General features: G+C 37.3%; 1 protein-coding gene across 1 annotated transcript; it reads right to left on the bottom strand.

Annotated features, from left to right (window-relative positions):
- Positions 1-13277: 13277 nt before the first annotated feature.
- LOC112832203 (olfactory receptor 5BS1-like) lies at positions 13278-14186 on the bottom strand. Its single transcript, XM_025882735.2, has one exon. It carries the CDS (start codon positions 14184-14186, stop codon positions 13278-13280), a length of 909 nt encoding a protein of 302 aa, XP_025738520.2.
- Between the last annotated feature and the right edge of the window lie 201 nt (positions 14187-14387).

Raw genomic sequence — 14387 nt, 5'->3', positions numbered from 1 at the left:
GCGTCCAGAACCTGATACATAAAGAAACAGAACAGAACGACCCTACATGGACAAAGAAGACTTCATCTTCCAGCTCAGCTATTATCTGATGAGAAGTAACTATGTCTGACTTTGAGAAAGATACTACCCTAATCTAGGTCCTGTGTTAACTAGAGGGGCTTGGGCCAGAGGTCCCTCTACTAGATCTTTCCCAGTTACATATATCAATGTGCCTCTAAGGCTTTCACCAACCTTACTGAGCAGGACTGCTCTTGGTCTGATGTAACATCTGGTTTTCCAGCCAGGCTGCCTGCCACAGGACACTGTTACTCAAAGGAGATGTAGTTCCAACAGCTTCAGATGAGAGGCCTCAAACCAGGTCCCATGAAAAGTGGACTTTGTTTTCCAGCTAATAATATGAACAGAGATAGATATAGACAGGCAGTGGTTAAAAGCCAAAGTATTCTGGTGTGGGTCTTTCTGGAGGTGGCTCTCTTAAGACTTGGATTTTTCTCTTCTTTTTTCCTTGAGTACTGATGAGAGCTCCTGGCCAGTTTGTGTGACTTGTATTTCTTCTTTCATTAAGTCTCTGAGATCTTGTGCCAGGCGGGCCCTGAGGAGGTGGTGAGAAGAGTCTCTGGAGAGTCAAGAATTGTTCACTGCCCACGGGAAATGCAGCATTAACCACAGTCAAAGGGGCCACTGGTCCTAGGACAAAGTGGCTACTAATATAGCTATTGCCAAAAGGGGTCTGTCTGAGAGTACAGAAGTGCAGAAAGCTCCTAGCCACAAATTGCTTTACTAACTAAAAATCAGGGGATCAGGAGGTTCTGTAAAGGATTTGTCTTGTCTCTAACAGCTCTTGGATTTTGAATGTGAATATGTACACACACACACAAACAGGTCTACACAATTTAAAAGTTCATTACTTCTATGAAGACACTTACTCCTTTCTCAACCCTTGCTTCTCCAGCTTTCAGCTCAGGCTCTTGCCTCCTACTTAACTGAGAAAATGTTCCTTTCTCTAATTTTGTTGTATTGCTCTCTATTGGGCTTCAGCACTGTTATTGCTCAAGTTTTTCCCACTTCAAAATAGAGTGGACAGAATTAGTATCCCTTCCTCCTCCAGAGGGAGTCAGCTTCCCTAGAGCCAGTGCTGTAGCAGGAAAGGACTTACTCTGCTAAGGAAACAGGTGGTGAGTACAGACACAAGTAAAGGTAAAATGAAAACTTTGGCTTACCTCCACAAATTAGAATTTACTCCTCTGTAACAGGGAATGAGAGAAGCCAACTATCTGGAGTATACAAGCAAACATATCAGACTCCAGGCTGGTGGAGCTCCCAAGAACTTCCTTGTCTTTCTTTCTCTTTATAGCCAATTTTTTCTTTTTGAGGGGGGTAGGAGTATACTCTATACTGTAGTCTCCTCCTCATTCACTTCTCAGTACACCATCATCTCTCTTTTTCTGTTACCTCTATTGCCCCCAGGGACAATTTACCTGCTATATTCAGAAGCCCATGAGAGACATAAAGACTGTGGTTGATTGGTGAGCATTGGTGGACTCAGTGAAGGCTTTGCTTTGACCCCCAGAAGACTGGATGCCCAGGATGTTTTGGATTAGGAAAAGAGGCTTAGGGATACTTTATGAGCCCCACAAATGGAAATGACCTCACAAAAATTACCTGTTAAGAGTAAGATCTATATTGGATGGAGGAGGAGTGGAGGCCGCTCAGAGTTGGAGAGGCTAATGGACCTACAGAAGGGGAAGCTGAATGTATCAGCCTAGGCCAAGTTATCCTGTGATAACAAGTGACCCAAAATTTCAGTGGCTAACAACAATAATTCACTTCTGATGCTACATGTCTATTAAGATAGCCGTGGCTTTGTTACTACATAGTCTTTACTTCAGGACCTAGCCTTATGGAGCAGCCTTTATTTTTATTTTTTATTTTTTGGATTTTGTGGTTGTATTTAATATGATTTATAGGATGTTTAAGAAGAAGTACATGAAATCTATGCAACTGTTTGAGAAACAACTGTAAAATCTTGAGGAGTTATGTTTCATATCTTTTTATAAGAATAGCTAAGTTACACTTTCTTTTTTTTAGGTTTATATTTAAATTCCAGTTAGTCAACATAATATCAGTTTCAAGTATACAATATAGTGATTCAACACTTCCATACAACACCTGGTACTCATCACAACTATACTGTTCAAAGCAAGCTACACATTTAATGCAACCTTTATCAAAATACCAACAGCATTTTTCACAGAGCTAAAACAAACAATCCTAAAATTTGTATGGAACCACAAAAGAGACCGAATAGCCAAAGCAAACTTGAAAAAGAAAAGCAAAGCTGGAGGCATCACAATAGTTTATTTTTACTCATTTTCTTTGCCTCAGGAGACATATGTAGAAAGAAGTTGCTATTGCCGCTGTCAAAGAGGTTACTGCCTGTGTTCTCCTCTAGGATTTTTATGGTTTTAGGTCTCACATTTAGGTGTTTAATCCATTTTGAATTTATTTTTGTGTATCGTTTAAGAAAGTGATACAGTTTCATTATTTTGCATATAGTTGTCCTGTTTTCCCAACACCATTTGTTGAAGAGACTTTTTCCCATTAGATATTCTTTCCTGCTTTGTCTAATATTAATTGACCATATAGTTATGGGTTCATTTCTGGGTTTTGTATTCTGTTCTATTGATCTATGTGTCTATTTTTGTGCTAGTACCATACTGTTTTGATCACTTCAGTTTTGTAATATAATTTTAAGTCCAGAATTGTGATGCCTCCAGCTTTCCTTTTCTTTTTCAAGATTGCTTTGTTTATTTGGGGTCTTTCATGGTTCCATATAATTTTTAGGATTTTTTGTTCTAGTTCTGTGAAAAATGCTGTTGGTATTTTGATAGGAATTGCATTAGATGTGTAGACTGCTTTGAGTAGTATAGACATTTTAACAATATTTGTTCTTCCAATCCATAAGAATGAAATGTTTTTCCATTTCTTGTGTCACTTTCAATTTCTTTCATCAATGTTTTATAGTTTTCAGAGTACAGATCTTTCACCTCTTTCGTTAGGTTTATTCTTAGGTATCTTATGATTTTTGGTACCATTATAAAATGGGATTCCTTGATTTCTCTTTCTGCTGCTTCATTATTGGTGTACAGAAATGCAACAGATTTTTGTATGTTGATTTTTTATCTTGCAATTTTACTGAATTAGTTTATCAGTTCTAGCAGTTTTCTGGTGGTCTTTCAGGTTTTCTATATAGAGTACCATGTCATCTGCAAATAGTGAAAGTTTGATTTCTTCCTTGTCGGCTTGGATGCTTTCTTTCTTTTTCTTTTTCTTTCTTTTCTTTTTCTTTCTTTCTTTCTTTCTTTCTTTCTTTCTTCTTTCTTTCTTTTCTTTCTTTCTCAGAATTCAGTTTTATACACACACACACACACACACACACACACACACACATATATATCAGGCATGCCAAAAGGCAATACCACATGATTGGAAAACCAGATCCAGATACTGAAGTGGTCAGATATGGATTCCCATATTACTAATTAAGAAGTTTAAGAAATTTGATGACAAAGTAGGTAGACCTTTTCAGGATAAACTGGAACCTATAAAAAAGAATCATAGGAGAGTTTTAGAAGTGAAAAACAAAACTATCTCACCTTAAGAACTTAATGGATGTGTGTAACAGCATATCAAGCATAACAGAAGTTTCATGAAGATGGGTTAGAAGAAAACATCCAAACTGAAGCACTGAGAAAAATAGGATAAACAACACAGAGAAGAGCATAAAAGGCATGTATGTAATGGTGAAAACATAATGCACAAGTAATTGAAACCACCGGAGAGGGAAGAGAGAACAGGCAAATGCAATATTTGAAGAAAATTATCCCAAACTGACCAAAGCTGCCATCGATCTCCTGAATGAAGAATAGCTCCAAGGTCCAAGCATGATAAAACAAAAAATCCCACAACAAGACATGTCATAATGAAACAGCTGTCAAGGAGAAAAATAATAGAAGAAGCCGGGGTGGGGGGAGGTATATTACCTTCTAATTAGCAATATGAAACTTACAGTTAATTTCTTAATGGAAGCTGAAAGACAAAATCATGTGATCCTTGAAGTGCTGGAAGGAAATAACTGTCAAGAACTCTACAGCCAGTGGGGTGCCTGGGTGGCTCAGCTGGTTAAGCATCCGACTCTTGATCTTGGCTCAGGTCTTGATCTCAGGGTTGTGAGTTCAAGCCCCATGTTGGGCTCCACATTGGGCATGGAGCTTACTTAAAAAAAAAAAAAAGAATTCTATAGTAAAAATGTTCTCTAAAAAGAAATGTTAAGTTAAAAAAAGGTTAAATAAAGATATGTTTAGACCAAAAATATTCCCCCAAAAAACAAAAAAAAATAGAGAATTCATCAGCATATTTAATGAGAGTCCTTCAGGAAAAAGGAAATGATTCGAGTTGGAAACAGAGAAACAAGGAGGAATGAAGATCAACAAGAAAATGTAAATACATGGGTAAATCCAAAAGGATATTGTTTGTATAGAACAATAAAAACAATGTCTTATATGTATAATGTATGTGTATATATAATACATACCAGCCATAGCACAAAAGATAAGTGTGGAAAATAGAGTTAAATGGTTTTAGGGTCTTTGCCCTGTTTAGAAAGTAGCAAAAGTACTGTTTACATTTGACTTTAATAAAACAAAAATGCATGTTGTAATCTCTAGGGCCACCACAATAGTGAAAAAAATAGTGAAATAGTGAAAAAAATGTAAAACAAGTTAGTGGAGGGGAAAAATAGAATAATAATTCTTAGTAAATTCAAAAGAAAGAAGGAAAGGAGAGAAAAAGGAACAGAACAGATGGGACTTAGAAAACAGTCAGATGGTAAATTTAAACCAGAATATATGAATAATTGTATCAAATGTAAATTGACTCAACAGCCCAATTAAAGGTAAAGATTATCATATTGGATTAAAAAACAAAACCCAACTATATGCTACTTATAAGAGACATATCTGAAATATAAAGATACTTAAGGATGACAATAGGATGGAAAATGATATACAAATCAACATTAACCAAAAGAAAGTTTGTGAAACTGTATTAATATCAAAGTAGATTTAAAGCAAAAAAAATTACTGGAGATAAGACACATTTAATAATGATAGAAAAATCAATCCAACAAGAACATAACAATTTAAAATTTTTAAGCACACGTAGATTAGATCACTGTTCAACAAATATCCACTAACCCTCTTTCCCACCACCTCCATGGAGAAATGCACTTCATTCTATTGAAGTTGGGAATGCTATGGCTATGTGAATGGACTGCTTTGGCCAATGGAATGTAAGCACAAGTGGTAGCTGCCAGCTTTGAGCCTAGGCTTTAAGAAGCATTGCATGTTTCTATTCGTCTTTCAGAGAGTTTCTAACCTTCATGATGAGAATAATGACCCTGGGTAGGTATTGCCTACTTAGAATGAGACATGTGGAACAGACTATAGCCAGGAAGTAAGTTCATCCAATCTGCAGACCTCAGCCTAATGCTTAGCTACCTCAATTGATTTGTGTACCTGTAAATGATAAACCTAGTTACTGCTATCACAATAATTTTGTGGTTGTTTCTTATGCAGCAATAGCTGACTGATAGAGCACTTAACAAAGCTTCAACATATATAAAGTAAAAAATTAAACTATAAGAAAATAGACAAATTGCACCCTTGATAACCATCTGATAGAAAAAGCAGACCAAAAAATCAGTAAATATGTGAAAGTTTGGAAAAACATGAGTAATATCTTGACCTCACTGAGATACAATACATAAATCACTGCATTCCACAACTGCAGAATGCTCACTGTATTCATATGTATCTGAAACATTTTCTAAAGTGCATTATATACCAGGACATTAAAAAATCTCAGTAAATTTTAAAGAACTGAAATCAGACAGAGTATGATGTTCTCTAAGTAGAAATAGTCAGTTCAATATTATTTCAGTATTTCAATAAAAAATAGCTAGGATATCCTTAAATGTTTGGAAAATAAGCAATACTTTCATATACTCACAGATTAGAGAAGAAATAACAATGGAAGTTAAATTTGATGCATTAAGCTGTCTGGCTGCTATTAGGTTGGTATTTCTAATGTAGAAATCCTACAATTATCTTCTATTGTTTTATTCATGTTTAATTATTTTAATAGTTACTAGTTAGAATGTATTTCTCTTTTGCAGTGATAATTTAAAGTTAAAAGATCTTTCCACAGTGATGGGCCATTTTGATTGTTACAGGCAAATGACAAAATTCTAAAGACTAATCAGTTCTTGGGCTAAGTGGAGGGTAAAAGACATCAAAATGCAGTGAAAGAACTAAAGGTAATCACCAGTAACTGCATTATTAAATACAAATGAAAGACTTTTCATTAAACAATTTTTTTCAGTATTTTACTGCAATAGCATTAAATTTACTGTTTCATTAAAATAGCATATGACGGGGTGCCTGGGTGTCTTAGTTGGTTAAGCAAATGCCTTAGGCTCAGGTCATGATCCCGGGGTCCTGAGATCGAGTCCACATCGGGCTCCCCCTGCTCTGCGAGAAACCTGCTTCTCCCTCTCCCTCTGCCTGCCACTCCACCCACTTGTGCTCTCTCTCTCTCTGTCAAATAAATAAATAAAATCTTTTTAAAAAAATAACATATGGTAGGGGCACCTGGGTGGCTCAGTCAGTTAAATGTCTGCTTCGGCTCAGGTCATGATCTCCTGGTCCTCGGATCAAGGCCTGTGTAGGGCTCCCAGCTCAGCAGGGAGTCTGCTTCTTTCTCTCCCTCTGCCCCTCCCCCTGCTTGTGCTCTCTCTCTCTCAAATAAATAAATAAAACCTTTTGAAAAATTAAAATAGCACAGGGTAGATAAAAAGAGTCAATTGATAAAAAGAAAAATAAATGACAGTGATAATTACAGTGATTCAAATGATAATCCATTACGCTCAGAATCAAATGGATAAAAACGGCCAAACATAAAGCAAACAGATATAGCTTTGTATTACTAAGCCAAACATAGGTAATATAGTAACAGCAAATGGTAGTATCTATCCCATTAACATAGTTAATTTCATTCTTTATAACTTTTGTAATATTGTGCATGTTTAATTCATAAGTTTGGTTTGGTTTCACAGTGTATTATATGCCATAAAGATAAGGAAGTTACATTTTGTTTGAAAATATTTTTTAATGTTAAAATAATGTAAGAGAATATGGATAATATTAAGGTTTTTTTTTATTTAAAAGGGTATATACACTTTTTGAGTTAGAGAAGCAATGCCATGTAAGTGTGTGTGTGTGTGTTGTGTGTGAGATACCTACTTGTGAAATAATAAATATATGTATATTGGTTTCTGCTCCTTGTTCCTGCTAGTATTTGGTCTTGGACCCCAGTTGCTGACACAGAGCTCCTAAATCTTTGTAATTTCTTGAGTGATAAGAGCATGTGACACAGAGCTCCTAAGTCCCTTACGATGTCCTGAATGATAAACATATCAACTCTTGGTGGGCTCCTGGATGGGGGCTGGTCACTAGAAAAACCAAGCCGTGATTAGAGACTTGGAACTTTCAGTCCTACCCCTCATCCTCTGGAGAGGGGAGAGGGGCTGGAAAACAAATGAATGGATCATGTCTATGTGATGAAGCTTTCATAAAAATCCCTAATGTATGGGGTTTGGAGAGCTTCCAGGTTACCAAGCTTATGGAGATGCCAAGAGTGTGGCCCCAGAATGAACATGGAAGCTCAGTAACTCTTCTCACATATTTTGCCCTATACATCTCTTCCATCTGCCTCTTCCTGAGTTGTGTTCCTTTACAATAAACTGGTAATCTAGTCAGTAAATTGTTTTTCTTGAGCTCTCTGAGCTGCTCTTGCAAATTATCAAACCCAAGAGGGGATTGTGGGAACCTCTGATTTATAACTGCTTTGTCAAAAGCACAGGTAACAACTGGACTTGTAATTGGTGTCTGAAGTTGTGGAAGGGGGGCAGGGCAGTCTTGTGGGACTAAGCCTTTAACCTCCAAAGTCTGTGCTAACCCCAGTGTCAAAATTGAATTGAATTATACACCCAACTGGTGGCAGAGAATTGGTCAGTGTGGGGAAAAAAACCCACACATTTGGCTATGGAAGTGTTGTATGAGAGTAAAAGAAAACACAGTGTGTTTTTCCAGCATACATTTACTTGTCAATATATAACAAATATCACAAATATGTGGTACGTGCATCATAATTTTCATTATTATATATTCTCTTTGCCAGTAATAATCACTTAAAAGATATAACAGGAAAAGAGATTTCATTTACATTATCTGTAAAAATAAACAGACTAATTCTGAAGAAGAAACATAATCAGTATGAAGAAAAATCACCTGTTTCCCAAGTAGAAAATCTCAGTGAATAAAGATTTCATTTTTTTAGATCAGAATCCCGAATATTGCAAAATATCCAATCTACCCAGTTACTGGCATAAGTAGTATTGTTTAGGGCCATTTCAGTATTTCCTCTGCAAGTGCTCTTGGCAGTTTACGGAAATTGAGAAGACATGCTTAAAGAACCAAGAAATACCCCTGGGGTTTCCCATAAATAAAGGCAGGTTATGAGGGAGGGAACAAACACCCAATAGTAGCTGATGAAAGTGAGCCTCCTTCCCCCAGATACTTTTGGTTATGACTCCATCTTTCAAGCCCTGGGATGGCCAGAAGCAGTAAGGATGGCACATTAATACAATTTGACCTGGTGAATCTATTTTTGGGAATCTTTCCTAATGAAACACCTGAAAATGAAGACCAGTGTTTAAGCACAAAGACATTGGTTACAATATTATTTATAATAGAAAAACCTGACAAAAATTCTAATTGTTCCATAATTATGAAATAGTTTACATTAACCCAAATAAAATGAAATCAGATTTTTGCTTTTCCTTCATTCATCATATTTAATAGGTCACCGAGTTTCTTAGTTCTACTTTCTAAATATATCTCAGGTGTTACCTTCTTAAAGATGAAGTTCCAGGGAAATAAGTTATTCTAAATGAGACATGTGGCTGGTTATGCTCTTTACCAAGATCCTTTTTCTCTGAAGGAATCAGACAGTTTGTTACTTCCAAAATAAACCAGGAGCTTACTCCAAAGGATATATTTATATTTTTGAAACAATTAGTAGGAGCATCATAACTCAATATAATGGAGTTATTGACTTTTATAGTTTATTGAAATTTTTTTTGAAACAAGGTTCTGATATATCTTAATAAAGCATAAAATACTCAAGATGTTGATGACAAGTTTGGAAGTTAGGCGAGGCCTGGGTCAGAAACTGTGTTGGCCTGGTGGGCATGAAGGTATCAAGATCTCTTGACTAAGGAGGTGACTTCTACTTCTGACCAGTATAGCTGATTGTCTCACAGTATTCTTTGCTTGAATAATTAACATACTGAACTAGAAAAAAATTAATGGCTTACCAAGATGACATTTTTGGATCTTCAGAGCTCACAAATGAAGTGAAAGAAGAAATCCTAGGAGTTAAGCAAGTACTCTAACCAGCTTGATACAGAGGGCAAGAGATAAAACCTAGAGACCAGCTAGGCTAGGGAGTCTAATAGGAGAATCCTAATAGAAATAATTCCAATAAGAGAACTTTAATAGTGAATTTGACACACATTCATTGGAAAAAACCCCAGAAGCAGCATAGCCTAGTAGTGTGAGCATGGACTCTGTACACAAACTACCTGGGTTTAAATCCCAGCTCTCCCACTGACTTTGGGAAAGTCACTTTCCTCTCTGTGCATCGTTTTCTAAGTTTGTAAAATTAGGAAAATAATAGTATCTATCTCTCTAGTGTTGTTCAGAGCATTAAATTAGTTAATATATATAAACTTCTTAAAATGCCTGGTACATAGCAAGAATTATGTAATTGTTAGAAATAAGGTGCTACAATCTCAGTGTAAGCATAGATAAGAAATAATCTACCATGGGGATGGGGGCCATGAGAGAATTGGCATTGGCATCTTTTGACATTGGAGTTGGGTAAAGAGGGAAAGGGTATTTCCTGCAAATTCATAACTACAGCTGGTGCTCAGGCAAGTGTGAAGTCTGAATTCATGCTGTCTGTGTGTGTGGTGTGAAACACCTCAAGCAGAGAATTTCATTTAAAGTGGGGCTGACTCAAAGATAACAGACAGAAGGAAATATATATCCTTTCTATGAGAATAGAACTTAACCTAGGCTACAACTTAGAATTTTATGGCCAGAAAAATTACCTTTCAAGAAAAAAAGTAATTTTCAGGCAAACAAAAACAATTCATCACTTACATACTGACACAGAGAATTTTTTTTAAAGATTTTATTTATTTATTTGACAGAGAGAGAGAGCACAAGTAGACAGAGTGGCAGGCATAGGGAGAGGGAGAAGCAGGCTCTCCGCTGAGCAGAAAGCAGGACGTGGGGCTCGATCCCAAGACCCTGGGACCATGACCTGAGCCGAAGGCAGCCGCTTAACCGACTGAGCCACCCAGACGCCCCTGACACAGAGAATTTTTAAGGATCAGCTATGGACATGAGAAAATGGTCACTAACAGAAGATCTGAGATGCAGAAAGACATGGCAAGCTTGTCTACATTTCATTAAGGTTTCAAGAGCAAGTGGGCTTGTGGCTACTGCCATAGGAATTAATTATTAATGTGTCATTTGTCACTGATTCCCAAAATTATATTCAATATTTATAAAATGTTTTCAGTCCCTTCTATAAAAGATAAATAAGGGGGGCCTGGGTGGCTCAGGCATTAAGCGTCTGCCTTCAGCTCAGGTCGTGGTCCCAGGGTCCTGGGATCGAGCCCCGCAACAGGCTACTTGCTCAGCGGGAAGCCTGCTTCTCCCTCTCCCACTCCCCCTGCTTGTGTTCCCTCTCTCGCTGTGTCTCTCTCTGTCAAATAAATAAATCTTTAAAAAAAAAAGATACATACAGATTCCAAGTATTATGGTTTAATAAAAGATCTCAAGTGTTATGGTTTAATAAGACAATCTCAAAAGTAATGATAAATTTCATCAGAAAAGTCAATATTTGTAATTGGTAATTCTATTATAAAATGTTTTGTTGGCATGCAGAGGCAATATTGATAAAAAATAACCTCTAATTTTATACTGTAATACAAAGGATTTTTTTTAATTTAGTAAGGTATAGTGATCTATAGAATATATAGGGAAAATATGAAACATTTAAAATCTTCTGTATTTGTCTTACAAGTTATGAAATATCATTATGATGTTATATATAATCTTCTGTTTTGTCTATAATTGTACCTTCATAAATATACTTTCCATAAATAAAGTTCTTCAGCATACTGTAAATACTATATAAATAACAACCATATTATTTTTAAAAAAGATATGGTGAGCCAAGATATGATAAATATATGGGTAAATCTAAATAAAAACTGATTGATTAAATAATATAGTAATATTGTCTAGTGATAATGTCTAATTTGTGGGGTAAAGGGAAGAACTAAAATACTGGATTTAAATGGCATATAAATTTGGGATGTTGTTGCTTAAAGTATTTTATGATCTTTATATTGTTTTGGAAGAGGATAAAGATGCTAACTTTAGATAGATAGGTAATTAGATAAATACTTTAGTTAGATAGGTACTAACTTTAAGATCGCCATCAAAAAATAGACAAGAAGGGATGCCTGGGTGGCTCAGTCGTTAAGCATCTGCCTTCAGCTCAGGTCATGATCCCAGAGTCCTGGGATAGAGTCCTGCATTGGGCTCCTTGCTCAGCAGGGAACCTGCTTCTCCCTCTCCCTCTGCCTGCCACTTCCCCTGCTTATGCTCTCTCTCTCTCTCTCGGATAAATAAATAAATAAATAGATAGATAGATAGATAAAAATAAAATCTTTAAAAAAAATAGACAAGCAGAGGAAAAAGGAGTGAGAAATAAAAGGAAGTTACAGAAGAAGTGGGAAACATAGAAACGGATCTGAACACACCAGTAATTACTGTAATAATTGTTGATTAAACTCTTCTCTTAAAATAATTTTCAGAATGGAATAAATAATCAAAATGCAGCCAGGAACTGCTTACAAAGACGTACATAAAAACACAAGAATAAATAATGTTAAGTGAAAAAAGCAAGTCGTAGAAAAAAATTTACAGTATGATTCTACTCATACAAATTTCAAGAACAGGCAAAACTCAACAATCTTATTTAGGGATCACAAATAAGAGGTAAACTTTAAATAAAACAAACGAATGAGTATGGTGCAATTCAGGACGGTGGTTACCTCTGGGGAGAGAAAAAGAGGTGATGGGGCTACGCATGGAGCTTCTAAGGCTCTGGGAATGCTCTATTTCTTAAGTGAAAGATAAAAATAAAGGTAGTCTTGTGACAAAATATATAGAAGCAAGAACTCAGCCTTCAGAGCTCCTGACAGCATGGCCCAGGCAACCACGTCAGGAAGCAGAGGTTCCCAGTGAAAGCGCTTGCACAGAAAGTGCTATCTCATCTGGTCTGTTCCTTCTGCCATAGCCTCAGGTTGTCTTTACTTTTGAGGACAAACAAGTGACCACTACCCAGGCACACTGGCTATTTGATGGCCTCAAATGCTCTCAGGTGAGGTGAAGGAAGCTTGTGAGTCACTGTTTTGGAACATCTGTTCTTGGCTTTATGCTGTGCTAGCTTCTGGAGAATCTTTTAGCTCCCAAATGGTGGTGGAAGGAATGGGCTGGTCTGCCTTCAGTAGACAGTCCAGCATTTTCCCTCTTTCCAATATCTTAAAATAATGCAGGTTTTTATTTTTCTCTTTTATAGTCTTGCAGAGGGTGTGATCATAAGATCACACAATCAAATGTTCTCATCTTGACTACTGGACAGACCAACTCTCTCATTTAATAAGAGATTCTTCAATTTTAGATGTCAGTATTGTATCTTTCACCAAAGGCTGTTTTCTCAAACATTAGTTGTCCTAGAACATTTTTTTCTCATACTTCTCACACTCACATGGCTAACTAATTAAAACATAGATTGTTGAGCTCTAATGTTGATTCAGTAGATTAATGGTTGGGCCTGAGAATCTGCCTTTCTTGTAAGCTCACAAATAATGCTGATTCTGCTGGTTTGTGGATGACAGTTTGAGAACCACTGACCTCAAATGTCTTATCCTCTCAAGGTACTTCTGAAGATCTCCCCTCCCATTCTCTGACTGAACACCACACAGAGAATCCCTCATCTGAGGAGCACATTTACTACCTCAGCATCCTTTGCAGAGCCGCCTTCACCTCCTGGTTCTTGAGGCTGTAGATGAGGGGGTTCAGCAAGGATGTAATCACACTGTACTGAATGGAGATCACTCGCTCCAACACTGAGCCTGAGGCAGGGCTGATGTACCTGAATAGAGCTGTCCCATAGAACAAGAGCACCACGGTGAGGTGGGAGGAGCAGGTAGAGAAGGCTTTGGCTTGGCCCTCAGAGGAGCGGATGTTCAGAATGGCAGAAATGATTCTGGAGTAAGAGAAGAGGATCAGGGGAAGTGTCAGCAGTCCCAGAAATCCACTGGACCCTGACAGAAGGAATTTGTTGGCAGTGGGATCAGTACATGACAGAGGGAAGAGTGAGGGAAGCTCACAGCAGAAGTGGGAGATAATGTTGGACCCACAGAAATGTAACTTGTGGATGAAAAGATTATTTACTAGTGAGTAGAGAAACCCCATCACCCATGCTGCACTAACCATTACCATGCAGAGAGGCCTGTTCATGACCATGGTGTAGAGCAGGGGGTGGCAGACAGCAGCATAGCGGTCATAGGCCATGGCAGAGAGAAGACTGGCTTCAGCACACCCAGAGAGAAGAAAAAAGAAACTCTGGGTGATGCAGCCCCACACTGAGATGCTTTTCTTCTGAGATAAGAAGTTCTGTAGCATTTGGGGCATAGTAACTGAAGAGAAGCAGATATCTAGGAAGGACAGATGTCCAAGGAAAAAATACATGGGGATGTGGAGGTGAGAATCCCCTATGATCACCAGGATCATTACCAGATTCCCCATCAGGGTCAGGAGGTAAATTCCCAGGAACAGCACAAAGAGCAGAGTCTGGATGTGGCAGTCAGCAGACAGCCCAAGGAGGATGAACTCAGTGAAGAAAGTGAAGTTGTTCATGGTTGTTTATAAATTCCATCCCTAGAAAGAAATCAACTGTATTACAGAATCTGAGTAGTTTCTAGTAATCAGAATATCATTCCCACACCCTAAAACTTTTCAGGAAATACTCCTTTCAGCTTAAAAATAGAAAAGTAAACAAGTTGAGTATTTTCAGTTGTGACTGCTATGGGTTGAACTGTATCCCTTCCTCTCCAAAAA

Source organism: Callorhinus ursinus, unplaced genomic scaffold (assembly GCF_003265705.2).
Source record: "Callorhinus ursinus isolate GAN/ISIS: 27379988/994484 unplaced genomic scaffold, GSC_fseal_2.0 scaffold44, whole genome shotgun sequence".
NCBI lineage: Eukaryota > Metazoa > Chordata > Mammalia > Carnivora > Otariidae > Callorhinus > Callorhinus ursinus.
This window is presented reverse-complemented; position numbering and strand designations above follow the sequence as displayed.